General features: G+C 36.5%; 1 protein-coding gene across 7 annotated transcripts in view; it reads left to right on the top strand.

The window, feature by feature from the left end:
• The first annotated feature begins 17 nt into the window (after positions 1 to 17).
• The window catches only part of TUBE1 (tubulin epsilon 1), a 20,903-nt gene continuing 1,042 nt past the window's right edge, over positions 18 to 19,878 (top strand). Inside the window, exons 1-11 of one of the 7 annotated variants that reach the window (XR_003512583.1) lie at positions 18 to 141; positions 237 to 310; positions 1,388 to 1,440; positions 4,423 to 4,480; positions 9,269 to 9,384; positions 10,473 to 10,594; positions 13,711 to 13,898; positions 14,111 to 14,286; positions 15,064 to 15,204; positions 18,821 to 18,961; positions 19,614 to 19,769. Coding sequence is in view for 6 of the 7 variants with exons in the window: in XM_027551175.1 (XP_027406976.1) it covers positions 117 to 141; positions 237 to 310; positions 1,388 to 1,440; positions 4,423 to 4,480; positions 9,269 to 9,384; positions 10,473 to 10,594; positions 13,711 to 13,898; positions 14,111 to 14,286; positions 15,064 to 15,204; positions 18,821 to 18,961; positions 19,595 to 19,769 (1,269 nt within the window). In the remaining variant the exon portion in view is untranslated. Of the gene's footprint in view, positions 142 to 236; positions 311 to 1,387; positions 1,441 to 3,553; positions 3,575 to 4,422; positions 4,481 to 9,268; positions 9,385 to 10,472; positions 10,595 to 13,710; positions 13,899 to 14,110; positions 14,287 to 15,063; positions 15,205 to 18,820; positions 18,962 to 19,594; positions 19,770 to 19,878 lie in introns of those variants that run through there. The other 6 variants (XM_027551175.1, XM_027551178.1, XM_027551177.1 and 3 more) reach the window with 6 other exon arrangements.

Genomic DNA, 19,878 nt, shown 5'->3' on the forward strand with positions numbered 1-19,878 from the left:
CTTGCGGCAGCGGAGTGACTTACGGCCGCCCCGCCCCCTTGGAGAGCGCCCGTTGGTGGGCGCGGAATACGGAGGGTGGCGCGGGCTCGGGTCCTGTGGGCTGGCCGTGCCGAAGCATGACCCAGTCGGTGGTCGTACAGGGTAAGCCTCCTTGGGAGGATGGGGACCCAGTCGCCGCCGAGGCGAGTGGCCCTTTTTTCCGCCTAATGTCTGTTCTCTTTCCTTCCTGGGCACAGTGGGCCAGTGCGGAAACCAGATCGGCTGCTGCTTCTGGGACCTGGCGCTAAGGGAGCACGCCGCCGTCAACAAGGTACAGCTAACCCTAACTCCCCACCCGCACCCCAGATCTGTCACTGAGGCTCTTCCAAAAAATAAGCAAGAATCCCTCTCTGTAAGCTCTTGTGTGGCCAATATTTTTATATGAGATCTTCTTGGTAGAGGGCAAACTGGGTTTTGTTTTTAAATTTTACTGAAGTACAGTTGATTTAGGGGCTTCCTTGGTGGCTCAGCGGTAAAGAATCCGCCTGCCAATGCAGGAGACGGGGGTTTGATCCCTGGGTCAGGAAGATTACCTGGAGTAGGAAACGGCAACACACTCCAGTATTGTTAGTGGTTCCCAGGTGGCGCTAGTGGTAAAGAACCCACCTGCCAATGCAGATGTAAGAGACCCTTAGGAATCCCGTGGACAGGGGAGCCTGGCGGGTGACAGTCCATGAGGTCGCAAAAGAGTGGGACACGACTTAGCAACTAAAACAACAACAACATGGTTGATTTACAATGTTGTGGTTATTTCTTCTGCACAGCAAAGTGACTCAAACTTATGGACAAACGTTAAGGACAAATTTAAGTTGGCGTTAGACACACAACAGTCTTAAGGAACACTGGCCAGAGACCTTAGTCTTAATTCTCAGAGTTGCATCTTTGTCAGGGTTCTTGGGAGGAGCAATGATATAGCATATGTGAAAGTAGTCGTTCAGTCGCTAAGTCATGTCTGACTTTGTGACCCGGTGGACTGCAGCAGGCCACTCTGCATTAATAGGTAACACGTGTGGTATTGTAATCCTTAATTTAACCAGTTAGCTTTTTAAATGATTGCCAAGACGCTAAGGAAAGCTTTCATTTGATGCACCTGTTCTACAATTCTGTGAAGACATCATTCTTCAATACCGTCAGCTGAATTTAATCCAAAGATCTCACGATATTTCCTCTAGATTGGAAGAATGAATCTAAGCATTTTATGATTATTTGCTTTTTTTAATTGTAGCTGTATGCCAGCCTTTAAAGTATTGTGGGATAATTAAATTAATAGTCCTTAAATTAAAAGGACTTAATTTGGAAAAGAGGCTAAATGTAATCAAACTCCAATACATATATTTTTTCTTTTTAGAAAGGGATTTATGATGAGGCAATAAGCAGCTTCTTTAGAAATGTGGATACCAGGTAAGATGGGGTTAAAGTTTATCACATAGCATAATGATTATTTTTATGTCAGCAGTTTGGGATACAGTTTTTCAAAGGACAATAACAGTTGATAGCTGTAAAGAAGTTGTCCATCTTTTTGTTTGTTTTTCTCATTATTGAAAGCATATTCTCTTGTCATTAATATTCTCATATCATTCAGCAGAGCAGGACTACGTTTCCTTTATATCCAGAAATAAAAAGAACCTTTAATGTGCGTTCCTTTACTTGACCTTGAAATAAAGTTTCACTAAAAGGAATGCTGAAAATTTTCCTGAGACTATCTTGTTAATGCATTCAATAATTGCTGACTTTTGAAAGAAAACTGTACTGTTTACATTCCTGTGATATTACTTGTGGTCAGGAGTATTTGCTCTACAAATAGAATGTGCTCAAAAGAAACAAAGCAGATGTTGTCAGATTAGTTTTGTTAATTTAATAAAGAGTATATGTAAATATAGAGCTTCCCAGGTGGCTCAGTGGTAAAGAACTCAATGCAGGAGACGCTGGTTGTTTTCCTGAGTCAGGAAGATTCCCTGGAAATGGCAACCCACTCCAGTATTCTTATCTGGGAAATCCCATGGACAGAGGAGCCTGGTGGGCTACAGTCCATGGGATTGCAAAAGAGTTGGACACGACTTAGCGACTAAACAACAACCACAAATACGTAAGTACTCTTTTACCTGAAAGAGTAGTATGATGTTTAGGGTATTTTTTCTAAGCTTTTAATGTTAAGTCATGAAGTTCATGCATTCTCAAAATGCTTAATAAAACTAAACCTGCTGGGCTTGAACTGAAAAATAAATGGTTTATATGAGTTTTAATCTAATAAAAATTTCAGTTCTACTTTGAATTAGTTGGTTGGATATCTGAGGCAGTTATCTCCCAGGGAAGGCTAGTTAGGCCCCACTTTTTGGTGAATTTCAGATTTTGATCCTCAGGCTTGCAAACTCAGAAACTTCATTGACACCTTGAGAATGGGTCCAGTGCTGTCCAGTACAGGCAGAAAACCAAACTAAAATGAGAGATTAAAAAGCATAAAGTCAATGTAGTCATGGACAACAGGAACTATAACTCAAGACTAGATACTTATTATCTTTCACAGGCACATTCTGTTCTGTAAGAAATGTATCAGGAAATCTAAGTAATAGAAGGTTGCTTAGTGACCATGGAATCAGACCAAAGTAAGTGAGCTATATTACCTAACTTGATGACTGGTGTTATTTATCTTTATTAATATGGAGACATCTGTCATATAGACTAGGTTTCCTCTCATTTGTACACTGTAATATCTTCTCCCTGAAATACTATTAAGAGATTCAAATTTGCCTTTGCATTACTTCCTTGTAGGTAGTATTCTAACTAAATTCGTACTCCCATTCCCTCTGTAACATTCCTTTTATTGTTACGTAGTTGAGACTCAGCCTGGAAGACATTCTCTCTTAATAAGGTGATTTTACATAACTATATTGTCATCTCCTTGGTTTGTTTTATAGTTTAACCTGAGAGCATTCTTATTTCCCTAGTATCAAGTTTGAAGAGAGAGCCTTGGCATCTTGCTCTTCTTTCCATGTGCTATGAATACATGCAGCATCTATTCCACAAAGTAGTACAAAAATTCTTTTTCAAGAACAGGACCACATCTTTTTATATACTTCTTTATCTATTTGAGGAAATTATCATACCTTTTTAATAGCATGATAGGAATTTACCTATATCAAGAGTTGGCAAGCCTTTCCTATAAAGGACCAGATGGTAAATATTTTAGGTTTTGCAGACCATAAAGTCCATGTGCCACATCTCATTTAGTCTGCTCTGATAGCATGAATGCAGGTGCTGCTGCTGCTAAGTCGCTTCAGTCGTGTCCGACTCTGTGCGACCCCATAGACAGCAGCCCACCAGGCTCCCCGGTCCCTGGGATTCTCCAGGCAAGAACACTGGAGTGGGTTGCCATTTCCTTCTCCAGTGTATGGAAGTGAAAAGTGAAAGTGAAGTCGCTCAGTCATGTCCAATTCTTCACGACCCCATGGACTGCAGCCTACCAGGCTCCTCTGTCCATGGGATTTTCCAGGCAAGAGCACTGGAGTGGGGTGCCATTACCTTCTCCGGAATGCAGGTATAGATAGTACATAAACAAACGATGTGACTTTGTTCCAGTAAAACTTGTTTTCACCAGTAGCTGGTCAGAGCTGGCCTGAGGATTATATTTTATCAACTCCTGACCCATGGCATCATCTATATTCAACGCAGCTTTCCTTCGTATATTCTGTCTTGTAAACTATACTATATTGACCTGTACACTATTTGTGGTCACAGATTTAGTTACTTTGGTAACTTATCTTCAACATGAAATTCTAGAAACAGCCTTAGATACTCAACAGTATATAACTGGTAGTTAGTTGATGTGTGTTTGGCTACAACAGGAAGCCTCACTAATGGTGCTTAAACAGTAGATGTATCCAGTTATGTCACATTCAAAGAAAACTGGAAATCGATGGTCTGTGTCTGGAGAAGTGCCCTAAAGACCAAGATACTGTCATATTGTTTCATGTGTTGGTTTTTTGACCTCATGTTTTTTTACTTGTAACTATAAAATGACAGCCTCCACTGCCAGGAATCCCATCCATGTTCATATTCAAGATAGGAAAAAGGACCAGCTGCATCTGGTCATTTTTATCAGAAAGCTTCCCAGAATAGCTCCTTTTTATCTCACTACCCAGAACTAGATTTAATGGCCAGCCCAAACTGCAAACAAAGGCAGGGAAATAAGTACCTCACTTTTTCAGCCTGATGGGAGATGGGTAAGGGGGATGGAGGTTAAGAATGGCCCCTTGGTTGCCTTTTGTGTCTGCCTCTCTTGGCTTATAAGTAGCTTTACTCTACAAATGGAAGTTAACCTTATTATCTAATAGCATCATTACCCATGGGCTATCTTATGACTTTCTCTCATGTTTTACGTTTCAGAGTGGTTGGTGATGGTGGCACTATTTCCAAAGGGAAAATTTGTTCTTTAAAAGCACGTGTAAGTTGTATACACTTGGATTCTTATATTGCATGTGTTTTTAAAATAACTGTACTTCTGTAACTATCATTAGAATAAAATTTTACTTTAACTTCTTAACTTTTAAAAAACTATTTGCTAAGCCACATTTAATATAAATATGATTAAGCAGACATTTATATCTCCATGAAACTTCAGGGGAAAAATTTTGTGCTTAAAAATGCTGCATATTTAGCATTTTTTGTCTAAATGTTTTAGGGGAAATATATGTCTAGATAAATAATAAAAGCCATCTTAACTCTAAGCCTAAAATACGTTCTCAGTCCAGTTGCTCAGTCATGTCTGACTCTTTGAGACCCCTTGGACTGCAGCACACCAGGCTTCCCTGTCCATCACTGACTCCTGGAGCTTGCTCAAACTCAGGTCCATCAAGTTGGTGATGCCATCCAACCATCTCATCCTCTGTCATTCCCTTCTCCTGCCTTCAGTCTTTCCCAGCAGCAGGATCTTTTCCAGTGAGTCACTTCTTCGCATCAGGTGGCTAAAGTATTGGAGCTGCAGCTTCAGCATCAGTCCTTCAGTGAATATTCAGGACTGATTTCCTTTACAATTGACTGGTTTGAGCTTGCAGTCCAAGGGGCTTTCAAGAGTATTCTCCAACACCACAGTTCAAAACCATCAATTCTTCAGCAGTCAGCTTTCTTTATGGTCCAACTCTCATATCCATACATGACTACTGGAAAAACCACAGCTTTGACTAGATGGACTTTTGTTGGCAAAGTAATGTCTCTGCTTTTTAATATGCTGTCTAGGTTTGTCATAGTTTTTCTTCCAAGGGAGCAAGTGTCTTAATTTCATGGCTGCATTCACCATCTGCAGTGATTTTTGAGCCCAAGAAAATAAAGCCTGTCACTGTTTCCATTGTTTCCCCATCTATTTGCCATGAAGTGATGGGACCTGATGCTATGATCTTCATTTTTTGAATGGTGAGTTTTAAGCTAGCTTTTTAACTCTGCTCTTTCAACTTCATCAACAGGTTCTTCAGTTCCTCTTTGCTTTCTGTCATAGGGTGGTGTCATCTGCGTATCTGAGGTTACTGATATTTCTCCCGGCAGTCTTGATTCCAGCTTGTGCTTCATCCAGCCTGACATTTTGCAGGATGTACTCTGCATATAAATTAAATAAGCAGGGTGACAATATACACCCTTAACATACCCCTTTCATGATTTGGAACCACTCCATTGTTCCATGTCCAGTTCTAACTGTTGCCTCTTGACCTGCATACAGGTTTTTCAGGAGGCAGGTCAGGTGGTCTGGTATTCCCATCTCTTGAAGAATTTTCCAGTTTATTGTGATCCACACAGTCAAAGGCTTTAGCATAGTCAATGAAGCAGAAATAAATGTTTTTCTGGAATTCTCTTGCTTTTTCGATGATCCAGCAAATGTTGGCAATTTGATCTCTGGTTCCTCTGCCTTTTCTGAATCCAGCTTGAACATCTGAAAGTTCACGGTTCATGTACTGTTGAAGCCTGGCTTGGAGAATTTTGAACATTACTTTGCTAGCATGTGAGATGAGTGCAGTTGTTCAGTAACTTGAACATTCTTTGGCATTGCCTTTCTTTGGGATTGGAATGAAAACTGACCTTTTCCAGTCCTGTGGCCACTGCTGAGTTTTCCAAATTTGCTGGCATATTGAGTGCAGCACTTTCACAGCATCATCTTTCAGGATTTGAAATAGCTCAACTGGAATTCCATCACCTCCACTAGCTTTGTTGGTAGTGATGTTTCCTAGGGCCCACTTGACTTCACATTCCAGGATGTCTGGCTCTGGCCCTAGGTGAGTGATCACACCATTGTGGTTATCTGGGTTATTAGGATCTTTTTTGTACAGTTCTTTTGTGTATTCTTGCCACCTCTTCTAAATATCTTCTGCTTCTGTTAGGTCCATACCATTTCTGTCCTTTATTGTGTGCATCTTTGCATGAAATGTTCCCTTGGTATCTCTAATTTTCTTGAAGAGCTCTCTAGTCTTTCCCATTCTATTGTTTTCCTCTATTTCTTTGCATTGATTACTGAGGAAGGCTTTCTTATCTCTCCTTGCTATTCTTTTGAACATTGCATTCAAATGGATATATCTTTCATTTTCTCCCTTGCCTTTCACTTCTTTTCTCAGCTATTTGTAAGGCCTCCCCAGACAACCATTTTGCATTTCTTTTTCTTGGGGATGATTTTGATCACCACCTCCTGTGCAGTGTTACAAACCTCCATCCATAGTTCTTCAGGCAGTCTGTCTGTCAGATCTAATCCCTTGAATCTATTTGTCACTTCCACTGTATAATTGTAAGGGATTTTATTTAGGTCATACCTGAATGGTCTAGTGATTTTCCCTACTTTTCAGGTTAAGTCTGAAGTTTGCAATAAGGAGTTCATGATCTGGCCACAGTCAGCTCCCAGTCTTGATTTTACTGACTGTATAGAGCTTCTCCATCTTTGGCTGCAAAGAATATAATCAATCTGCTTTTGGTATTGACCATCTGGTGATGTCCATGTGTAGAGTCATCTCTTACATTTTGGTAGAGGGTGTTTACTATGACTGTGTTCTCTTGGCAAAACTGTTAGCCTTTGCCCTGCTTCATTTTGTACTCCAAGGCCAAACTTGCCTATTACTCCAAGATATTTCTTGACTTCCTGCTTTTGCTTTCCAGCCCCCTACGTGACTTCCATCACCAGACGCAGCCACTACTGGGCGTTGTTTTCGCTTTGGCTCAGCCTCTTCATTCTCTCTACGGCTGTTCCTCCACTCTTCTCCAGTAGTCTGTTGGGCACCTACCGACCTGGAGAGTTCATCTTTCAGTGTTGTATCTTTTTGCCTTTTCATACTCTTCATGGGGTTCTCAAGACAAGAAATACTGAAGTAGTTTGCCATTCCCTTTTCCAAAATACATTCTCATGGAGGTTAATTTTCATTTGAATATGGTGAAAAATTTCTTTTCATCATAGTTATTGCTCCCAATACAAAGCATGCATTCAGCCATATTGTAGTGAATACATATCATAACCATGTAAAAACTCCTGAACAAAAACACTTCTAGTCAGTAGCTTGTGTTTAGTCTCAAGCTAATTCTAACAACACTTCTGTTCTGTGATTGTGTCTCTGCAACAAACTGCTTTTTCCAACTGTTGATCAGTAATATTTGATTATGACAAAAATAAAGGTAGTTTAGATGCTATGGAAATAATTGAGATGATAAGAATCAGACCTGGAGGAGTGGCTGAAAGAATAGAGAACAGTAGTGTTGTGGTACCTGGGTACCATCTCCTTGTGTTTTAGGAGACCATGTGCTTATTAGGATAATTGATTAACCTAATTAGAATAATTGATTAACCTTTGGTATAGTTCATGCCTTAGGGAGTATGTTAGTCCCTACCAGATCTTACTCAGCGATAAAGAAATGTTGACTTTTCCTAGTCCACTCCCAGTTTGAGCTCTTTCTCACCACCATACCAGTGAGCAAGGTGGGAAATGGAGGAAACACTGTTGGGAAAGGGTAAATCAGCATGTTTCTGTAGCCTTTGACTTTTTTCCTAGAAAGTTTTCTTGCATTTCTCCTTAGTAGTCTTGGTATCATATGGTTACTATCACTGAAGAGTCTAAACTTTAAACGATAACTTGGTAGTTGGGTTCCTCCCCTGTGTCCAATATCTTAGGTTAACAGGCAAACACTCAGAATTTGGTGAATCCTGTATTACAAGTAGGGAAGGCTGAAAGGCCTGATAGCTATCACCAGGCAGCTCTGGAATAAAATAATAAACATCAAATCTTAGAAGCTGTGACTCCAGACCTAGGCTGGCTAAGTGAGGAGAATAATTCCTTCCAATTGCCATTAACTTCCAAGGGAGAAACAGTGGTCTGATATGACAAAGGAAAGATCGAAAGAGTTATAAACTGTCAGGGTTTAGTGCTAAGTGACTATGAAAATGGTGATTCTCTCAAAATTGACTTCAGGAGGTTCTCATCTTCTTTTTAGTAATAGATGTTGTCTCCCATGCCAGTAAAGCTTGTGGCATTTATGAGTTTGTGAATTTTTATTGTGAGTTTACTGGTGGGGAGGGACACCGTCGTCATCTTTGACATCTGTCCAGTACCTTGGCTTTGCACATATAAGTAGTTTACTGATTTGAACTGGACAGTTTTCAGCTGTGATTTCATAAAGAATAGCATGGTTGTACCTAGTGAGCAAATACATTAATGCACCCTACATTCATTGAGAATTTTTTCTGGTTAAGGTTACCGTCTAGACTTCTGAGACCTTGTTCTCAAGAAATTTATAGTCACATAGGCACATAAATCAGACATGGCTGAGTGACTTTTACTATAGCTATCCGTACTTTCCCCTGGAGAAGGAAATGGCAACCCACTCCAGTATTCTGGCCTGGAAAATTTTATGGAAGAGGAGCCTGATGGGCTACAGTCCATGGGGTCACAAAGAGTCGAACATGACTAAGCAGCTAACACTAGGCATATGCATAAAAGAATTGTTAGAAAACCAGAGAGAATCATTCAGTTCCCTTTTTTCCTTCTTATTCTTTGGATAAAGGTTCAGAATCCATCTTTTCATTGTATTCCACTTTTGGAGCAGAGTGAAATTAATTTTTTAATTTTTGTAACAAATTCTATATAAAAGCCTCAAAGATTTGATTGGGTTTAAATTATAAAAAGAAAAATGCAACTATAAGCTCAAAAGTGATTTTTATTTATAGAGTGACTAAAGAAAAATATGCTGATTACATTTTATTTCTCTTTCTCAGGCTGTTTTGATTGACATGGAGGAAGGGGTAGTAAATGAAATTCTTCAGGGACCATTGAGAGATGTATTTGATAGTAAGCAGCTCATCACTGATATTTCTGGCTCGGGGAATAATTGGTGAGATTTTGCCGAATGTAAAAATCAAATGTCATCTGAAAAACATGAGGAATCTTTGTTTCATTCTGTTAGGTCCTACTGACATGAAAGCAAGATGTAATTTGCCATGCCTCACACTAGGCCTTTCAGCCCATCATCTTTTCCTTCATAGATGATGGTGTTTCACAATGCTTGGAGGCTATCTGCATCCTAGTTGTTTCTCTCTCTCTTTTTTTTTTTTAAAGAAAAAGATGAATCATGAAAAATTCATTTACTAAAATTTCTCCTTGTAATTTGATGCTTCATAAATGCTAGGTAGTGACAAAAACTGCAAGTATAAACTGTTACCTTACCTATTACTATAGGTAATAGTAAAGACACTATTAAAGTTTTCCTGTCAATCAGATTTAATAGGAAATGATCGTACAAATACCGAGATGCAAACCAGCATGTATAACTTATTCTGTAACTTTTGAGTTACACCTGACCACATGTTGTGTGGAAGTCATTCTTATATTTCAGTTCACCATAATAATACTTGCAAATCTGGGCAACCAAAAAGGCTTGCAGAGCATCATGAATATTAGTACCAGATGAAGTGTGTGGCATTTCATCTAGTACTAACATGATGTGACCGATGTTTTTCTCATATTTTAAGCCTAAGGTCCATTTAGAATTTTTTATTTTTCATGTCTTTCTAGTTGACCACAATCTGCTTTTTAATACATAACATACACCATAGTCAGAGATTAAGTGAAGATGAGGAAAAAAATCTATGTAACTAAAACTCATTTTGTTGTATTTATACCTTAAGATAAATTTTAAAAACTGTAGTTTAATATCCATTGATAGTGAACTATCTTACCAGGTTATTTTTGGATTATAGTTTTAAATATATATATGTGTGTGTGTGTGTGTTTATTTGCTCAATTTTCTACCAAATATCTTTGAGATTATATAATATGATTTATTGATATTAAACAGGAATAGAATTTACTTAAAATGGTAAAAATACCTTTTCAAGTTTATAGTCTTTTAAGTCAGAAATAATAAAATCTTGAAATAATAAATGCAAGATTTTTTTTTTTAATCTGTATTCTTTTTTCTAGGGCTGTGGGTCACAAAGTCTTTGGCAGTCTTTATCAGGAAAAGATTTTAGAGAAGCTCAGAAAGTCAGCAGAGCACTGTGATTGTTTGCAGTGTTTTTTTATAATACATTCCATGGGAGGAGGTAAAATTATTCAATCATTTGTCTATTACAGTGTGAAAATGCAAGTGGGTATTCATTTTGCCAACATTTCAGGCCTTTACTTTAAAAAGATAGAACCATTAAGAATTAAGAGTATGTTTATGAGTGCATGTACATAACAGCTTTTTATCTTAAATTTTTGTCAAATTGTGTCACTCTGACCATTTTTTACAAACTTAAAAGCATTTAAAGAGCCAATAGAACTGAATCTGAAAAAGCTTTTCTTCTATCTTTAGTGGAAAGTAGATTTCAGTATGAGCTTTTTGAGAATGCTGCCTTTCTCCTAAGAGTTTCCTTATGTGAGTCTGCATCCTAACTAGAGCTAATTATTTGTGCATATTCATAGATGTGCTTGCAGAAGAATATCAGTACCCTTTCTTTAACCACCTTCAGCCCTTTCTTGTGTTCAATAAGAGAAATAAGTAAAATAAATCCTCTTAGCTCCTTTAAATCATTCCTTACATGGTAATTAACCACCTTAACCTAGAATAAATGATCTGCATTGCTTTCTTTCTCAGGGAAGCCTGTACCTTGCAAGTGAAGTATTTTGCTCCTCTGTTCCATGAAGTAGAAACTGATCATAATTTGTTAATTTCAAAAGAGAATTAGCCTATTTTAAAAGAAAATTTGCCACACTTTTTTCCTCCAAGCTGAGATTAAGATTTTTATATTCAGCAGGTTATGTACAATTGACTTTCATTATTATTCAGTATGATAGTATTTGAAAATTAAAATTGCAGTGTAACCATGCCTTTAGAAGGCCATTATAATAATTAAATTAAGAAACTAGTTTTCTTTCTACTGACATAATTAACCTGCAGATTTTGAGTAAGTTTTCCAAAAAATATCAGTTTGATTTATAGTTCTTTATGGTACCTTTTTATATCCCTTTATTACTCAGAATCTCAGTAGATTGTACTTTATTCATAGTTCACTGAAAATGGCAAATATACTTGAAACAATATTGAAGATTAAAAATGAAGTCTTTTCCCACATCTAATCCCTAATCTCTCTCCTCACAGATAGTCAAGTTTGCCAGTGTCTCTCCTTCCAGATATTTTCTGTGCACATTTTGTGTGTTTTTACATAAACAAGATCATGCAATACGTATTACTCTACCATATTTTCACCTTAAATTGTTTCTGAACATTTTTCAATATCAGCCCTGTCCGATTGTGTAAATATATAATTTTTGAAGCCAGTTCCTCATTAATGGATGTCAAATTGACCATGGTTTTTAGTTACGACATAAAGTTCCCCAGCGAACATTTGGTATCTGCATCTTTGTTCGTTTGTGCCACAATAGCTGTAAACAATATTCCAAGATAGGAAAGTGGAACCAAGGTTTGTTGGTACATTTTAAGTTTTGATTGATACTACTAAAGTATCTTGCCACAATACTGCACCAATCTGTATTATTAGCAGCAATTTATAAGAGCTTATTTCCCCACACTGTCACCAACACTGCATATTATAAGACATTAATATATTCAAAATTATATTGTGTTAATTTGCATTTTTAATTAGATGAAATATTGAGTATCTTTATATCTATTTGCAATTTAGTTTATTATTTGGTTTATTTTATTGTAATAATTATTATAATTTCTATCCTTCGCTCATTTTTCCATTGCATTATTCATGTTTTTTACTGTTGATTTGTAACTCTCTTTATTAAAGAAATTTAGTCCTCCATCATATGTTTTGAAGATTTTTTTCTTGGTTTGCCTTTTTTTTCCATATATATGGAAAGAGGAATTTTATTTTTAATGGAATCAAAACTGTCTTTCTCTGTAATGGCTTTGGTTTTTATAATGCTTAGAAAGTCCTTATTAAGGATTAACCCAAAAAAATCTCTTTTTAACCCAAAAAATCTCCATCACTTTCATCTAATATTTTTAACATCATAACTTTTTAATATTTATTCACATGGGGTTAGAGCATTGGCTTTTAAACTTTTCTTTCATCAGAATAGCAAGAAGTACATTTTATATCACAGCCCAGCACACACACACAAACATGTACAAACTAAAACAGATTATTTACCCACACTATATGTGACTTACTAATATTTCTTTTGTTTCATTTAAGAAAAGAGAATACTAGTCGTGGTCTTATAAATTAGGTTTATAACCCACTAACGGTTCACAAGCCATACTTTGAAAACCACCAGGATAAAGGATTACAGTTCTCTCTCTTTAAGTTTTAAGTTCTTAAAAATATCTGAATTTGTGTAAATAGAACTCTGTGTGTCAGAAAGTTACCTGAATGGAATTCTTAGAGTTTCTGCTTTTAGACAGATAGTAAAAAAGTTTCCTGTTTTAAAATTATGTAAATTATAGTTGGTCATGCTTAGCTTTAAACCGTTTTAACTCCGTGTTTTAAGTTGCTTCATGTCATGATACCATTCATCATTAAGATTACGTAGGTGCTACACTAAAGCTGTCAAGATAGTTTGGTTTTTTTAAGTTGCTTAACATCAAGTGTAGACTGAACACTGTCTCAGGTGAATTTTTTACTCTTCGATCAGTTCTCTTGGCATCGTATGCTGCTAAGTCACTTCAGTCGTGTCTGACTCTGTGCGACCCCATAGACGGCAGCCCACCAGGCTCCCCCGTCCCTGGGATTCTCCAGGCAAGAACACTGGAGTGGGTTGCCATTTCCTTCTCCAGTGCATGAAAGTGAAAAGGGAAAGGGAAGTCGCTCAGTCGTGTCCAACTCTTCTCGACCCCATGGACTGCAGCCTACCAGGCTCCTCTGTCCATGGGATTTTCCAGGCAAGAGTACTGGAGTGGGGTGCCATTGCCTTCTCCGTATAGATATAATTTAAATGTAAAAAAGTGTGAAGTGTAGAAAGGTCTCTTATCATCATAGCCAGACCCTGAGATTGAATTCATGACTTTGAGTCTCACTACCTATATTGTCTTCATTTCTTTATCTGAAATTAATTAGATAATATATATATATAATCACAGGTATGAGTTGAAAATTGTATTTAATAAATATTTTTACCAAAAATACCCCACAGAAATTCAGGTTCTTTACAATTACATTCTGAACCATTTATGCTGTTTTCTTTTTGAAATCTTAATCCTCAGGAACAGGATCTGGACTTGGCACATTTCTTTTAAAGGTGCTCGAGGATGAATTCCCAGAAGTATACAGATTCGTGACTTCAATTTATCCTTCTGGTGAGGATGATGTCATAACCTCACCTTACAATAGCATCTTGGCAATGAAGGAACTTAATGAGCATGCAGACTGTGTTTTGCCCATTGACAACCAAGTAAGAAATGGCATTGTAATTTACGGACATATTGTGTATACATTCAGGCTGTGTCATGCTTGTGTGTTTATGTGAAACAATCTCCACTTTTCAGCCTTTCCATCTAAGAGAAAAAATAAGTTTAAATTGATTTTTTTTGTCTTCCTGGAAGAATTGTCATCTATGTCTTCCCTTCTTAATTAGCTTCTTTCCCAATATTTTTCCCTTAAAAGTCTTTATTTGACATCATTAGCAAAATTGACCTCATGGTGAATTCTGGAAAGTTGGGTGCAGCTATAAAGCCAAAGAGTCTGGTTACTTCAAGTACTGGAGTTTTTAAAAATCGGCAGGAGAAACCTTTCGATGCAATGAACAACATTGTGGCAAATTTGCTGCTCAATTTAACAAGGTAATTCTATTCACAGTGTACTGAAGGGCAGTTTAAAACTTCACTGTGCTTTTGATGATGTTTTACAGTAGCATTTTTCAGTTAGTCTGTTATAGAAACTTCTTTAAAAATTTTATTTAAAAAATTTTAGTTTGTCTAGTATTTTCAGATCTTTGAATGATAGATCAGAATTTTATTTTCACTGACTCCAGAGCAGCATTTTCCCCAAGTACATTCCATGAAATAGTAATAGGTGTTAAATGATAATAGGTTTTGTGGGAGATATACTTGAGAAACACTTTGGTTAGACAAAAGCAAACTTTTTTCTTTTCCTTTCTGTAAATTAACCTTTTAAACCAGCTGATATATAACTTTATTAGCTGGTCCAAAATATTTGTTTGACTTTGATCTAAAAGACTACTTTGGCATTATTCCAAATTATAGCACATATAAGCAAACCCTGGGGGAATTTATTAATAGTAAGATTTATAGAATTAACTATTGAACTATATGTATTTGATTCAATCTGAAATCTGTTTTAAGTAAAAATTTATGTATATAATTAACAACTGTGGTCATGTGTCTGGTTATACTTTAGATAATCCAGAAATAAGAATTGCTGTAGATGTTGTGTTATATTTTAATTATCTTTATACATTATGTTCATGATACTAAATTTCAGTAATACAGAAAAAGCATTTATTCTCTACTAAAGTACAGTGTAAGAAAGTAAGAAAGTGCCTGCTGACTAAATCAAGCTACATTAATATTTTTCATGTTTTAATGTTAATTTTTTAGCTCTGCCAGGTTTGAAGGATCCCTTAATATGGACCTGAATGAAATCAGCATGAATTTAGTTCCTTTTCCTCAACTGCATTATCTTGTTTCAAGCCTAACACCTCTGTATACACTGGCAGATGTTAACATTCCTCCTCGAAGGTAAGATGTAGTAACTGTATTTCAATTACTTGAGGATTCAGATTACTTTAAAAATAAACACATTTTTAAGAGATAAGTATATAATAACTCTAGCTGTTTCTACATATCATCTTCTTTGTGAGAAGTATATAAAATAGTTGATGACAGCCTTTTTCTATTCAGTGAATGCTGCTTCAGAAGTCAGTTTAAAATAAAAATTTTTTAAATAGTCTTTTTAAAAATCTGAATATTAAGTTGTTTGAAATTAAATCTAATAACTGAATTTTAAAGATATGATTTTTATTGAAAAAGATTTAACAGCTTTGAAGTCTGACATACTTAAGCATGAATGCTAACTCTGTCACTCATTACAGGACCTTGGGCAGGAGACGAACTTTTAGTTTTCTCATCTTTAAAAATGAGAGTCAAAGTACCTACCTCATATGCGTTTTGGGTGTATTAAATATGAGTATCTTTTAAAGCTCTTACCACAGTCTAGCACCGTAGAAGGCCTACAGATATTGCTCTATTCAGTTGAGTTTAGTCGCTCAGTTGTGTCCGACTCTGTGCGATCCCATGGACTTCAGCACGCCAGGCCTCCCTGTTCATCACCAACTTCCAGAGTTGACTCAAACTCATGTCCATTGAGTCAGTGATGCCATCCAACCATCTCATCCTCTGTCATCCCCTTCTCCTCCTGCCTTCAATCTTTGCCAGCATCAGGGTCTTTTCAAAAGAGTCAGTTCTTTGCATCAGGTGGCCAAAGGATTGGAGTTTCAGCTTCAGCATCAGTCCTTCCAGTCTATATTCAGGACTGATTTCCTTTAGAATGGACTGGTTGGATCTCCTTGCAGTCCAAGGGACTATCAAGAGTCTTCTCCAACACCACAGTTCAAAAGCATCAATTCTTCAACACTCAGCTTTCTTTATAGTCCAATTCTCACATCCATACATGACTACTGGAAAAACCATAGCTTTGAATGTTTGGACCTTTGTTGGCAAAGTAATGTCTCTGTTTTTTAATATGCTGTCTAAAGTCTCTCACTGTTTGCATTGTCTCCCCATCTATTTGCCATGAAGTGATGGGACCAGATGCCATGATTTTAGTTTTCTGAATGTTGAGTTTTAAGCCAACTTTTTCACTCTCCTCTTTGACTTTCATCAAGAGGCTCTTTATTTCCTCTCTGCTTTCTTCCATAAGGGTGGTGTTACCTGCACATCTGAGATTATTGATATTTCTCCCAGCAATCTTGATTCTAGCTCATGCTTCATCCAGTCCAGCATTTCTCATGATGTAGTCTGCATATAAATTAAATAAGCAGGGTGACAATATACAGCCTTGACGTACTCCTTTCCTGATTTTCTCTGTTACAGTTGTTATATATCATTTCCAGAATACCTTGTTTTGTAATTTAAGTATAAAAGTTACATCAATTTACTTAACAAAAAATGTAGTTGAATAATACATAGTATATACAGTGATGATGAACTTGATAAGGTCACACTGACATTCACAGTTGACTGAGGAAAAAGGTCTTGTCAGACTCTGTTAGAGGAAAATTGGAATTCCCTGGCAGTCCAGTGGTTAGGGCTCCAAGCTTCCACTGCAGGCAGCCTGGGTTCCATCCCTATTGGGAGAACTAAGATCCCTCATGCTTCACTGTACAGCCCAAAAAATAAAATAAACTCTTTTAGAGGGAAGTATGTAAGTGATAAAGTGAAAACTAGATTACAGATCTTTTTTTAAGAGTTTAAATTTAAATTTTGTCAAGCTAATTCTATATTGTGGAATGTCACAGTGATATTGATTAAATTTTATTTGAGCAAATAGCCAACTATGCCAACTAGTAGGCACAGTCTCTTTTTCTGTGTGAGATGCTAATGAGCTTAAGCAACTTGCACAGTTTATTGAACATGGGAGTCAACCATAAACGTTTGCTTTTATTATCAGCCCAGCATATTAAAAATGAGTATATTGGTGAAAGATACACCTTCACTGTGGACATACAGAAGGTAAAGTGGTGCAAACTCTTTATTGTACAGTTATGATTATCCAGACATTTAAAGTTAATCCTTAAAAGCTAAAGACATGTAATTTCTAATTAATTTCAGCATAATCCTCCTTGGTATATTTTGATAAAAATACCATGTCAACATTTAAAATGTTTGTTTATATAATTATAACTTGTTAAAGGTTTGTTTTTAATTAAAACATGTTAGGAAAATCTGTAGAGAACTTTAAAAATGTTAGACTCTTAAGAAACTAATCACAATGCTCTTTCTAGCTTTGTGTTCGTCTCCTTTTTGCCTCTGCTATACTAGAGGTATTTCAAAGGCCACCATATCTACATACAAACATATTTATCCTTAAGCAAATGATAAATTGTTTTAAAATTATACTGTTAAAAGGCATAGTTTTAAAACTTTAATGTATTAGTAGTCTCCAATAACTAAGAATGATTTTTGGTTGTGCTTTGTATTAATAAATGTCATCTAGTCCGTTTTTATCAATGAAAATAGAAAAACACATATTGGAATGTGTATATGCTCCTTTAGATTCCTTATTTCTAGTGTAAATATAAATACGCCAAGAACTATAAATAGCTCCTTGCTAATTGTTAAGTTTTTTGACAAATAGTAAATCAAGAATGAGTTTGCCTGCTTATTGTATAGTGGTTCTTAACCTTTTCTGGATTAAATGTCCAAAAGCACATACCAAAATTTTGAACACAGTAGAGGAATCATAAGTCCTCCAAAGCTCACCATCCACTGAGAGAGTCCTCTATCCTTCTTACTAGAGAAGAATGAGAATAGAATATAGCCTCCAGTAGAGTAGGGAATTGTTGTTGTTCACTGCTGGGTCTGTTGCACCTAGAATGGTGTTTGGCATTTAGTAAATATCTACTGAATGAAATCACAGCATAGTGCAATTTCTGTGGCTCTTCCTAGACAGTCTGCAGATTCAACACACAGAGTTCTGGCTAGAGTTATCAAAAGAACTTAATCATACTTGTATTGAGTTAAGTAGGATTTAAGAATCAGACTGGGGCCATATTAAAGGCCTGGGAGCCTGTATTATTATATAAACTTCATCAGTCACTTTTATCTTCCTCTCTTTAAAGAATAAAAGAAGTTAAAAGACTTCATTCACTTAAAAGTATCCGTTTTCAGGAATAATAGTAGAAAGTTGTGTCTCTTTTAGAGAACTTAGTATGGTCCTTTGATAGTTTCCTCTTAATTATTCCTAATTTGTGCTATATTTTATAGACAGTAGTCTTAATAGGTTTTTAATTAGTTTTGATAGTTCTGATATTATGAAGTAGATAAGCATATTGAACTAAGTAATAGTGATGTAAGTTTTAGACATTAGTACTACAGAGTGAACTGATGATTTAGTCAACATTTTGTAGCTATCTGAAATCACCAGTATATTGCAGAAGCTTTATCACCCCCCTCACAATTGCTTGATTTCCTCTCCTCATATTTACCCAGATTGCTTTGAGAAAATGATAGCTGAGATTCAGAATATAATTGTGTGTGGTTTATTTACCTACAGATGACTGTCTTTTCATCTTATAGTTACAGATAGAAGAATGATATAATATTTGTATAAACAGTGACTCTTCCATTGTTCTAGGCTGGATCAGATGTTTTCAGATGCCTTTAGTAGAGATCACCAGCTAATTCGAGCTGACCCCAGACATAGTCTCTACCTCGCCTGTGCCCTCATGGTTAGAGGAAATGTACAAATTTCTGATCTTCGCAGAAACATCGAAAGGTTCGATTTGATACTTCTCAAGATAATGTGTTATGTGTGCTGTTTGCAGCTGTGGAGCATGTAGTTAAGTAGCGTTGTGAACTTCAACTGAAGTGTGACCTTGACAAGCTACTTAGCCATCCTGAGCCTTATTTTTCCTCAAATTTAGAAAAAAATAATAGTCCAAAGTTGTTAATTATGTTATGCACATTAAATGATGAGATGTTATCTTCTCATCATTTAATGTGTAAGTGTTCAGGAAATTTAACTATTGTTGTGTTTATTATCACCACCACTACTACACTGCTTCTTAGTTTCTTTTACTATTTATTGACAGTCTTTTAGTGAAGTTGCTTTATTGAATTTCAAAGCAAGGAAAATTATAATACCTTTTTTTCTTTTCATCCCCAGATTTCTAATGTTAAAGAATGTTTCTAGCTTCTTGAATCACCATTACAGCCAATTTAACATCCCTTAGTTCACTGTCAGACTATACTTTGATACTGCTAGTATTAAAAATTAGATAACCTACATTATAATCTAAGCACTTAGAATGGTACCATTAGTAACATCCTAGTTTAACTAATGTGGGCGGCCATAATATGGCAGACATTTTAGCACTTTAATTCTTACCTTTGAGTTTTTCCATCTCAGATTAAAACCTTCTCTACAGTTTGTCTCCTGGAATCAAGAAGGCTGGAAGACCAGCTTGTGTTCAGTACCTCCCGTGGGCCATTCCCATTCATTATTAGCATTAGCAAACAACACGTGCGTGAAGCCTACCTTCATAGAACTGAGAGAGAGATTCTTAAGGCTCTACAAGAAGAAGGTAACCATCAGTACACCTTTCAACTGTGTGTTTATTTTGGCTGTTTACAGTCCATGGAGTCGCAAAGAGTCATACACAACTGAGCAACTAAGCACACGCAAGGGGTATT

This window comes from Bos indicus x Bos taurus, chromosome 9 (assembly GCF_003369695.1).
Source record: "Bos indicus x Bos taurus breed Angus x Brahman F1 hybrid chromosome 9, Bos_hybrid_MaternalHap_v2.0, whole genome shotgun sequence".
NCBI classification, from domain to species: Eukaryota; Metazoa; Chordata; class Mammalia; order Artiodactyla; family Bovidae; genus Bos; species Bos indicus x Bos taurus.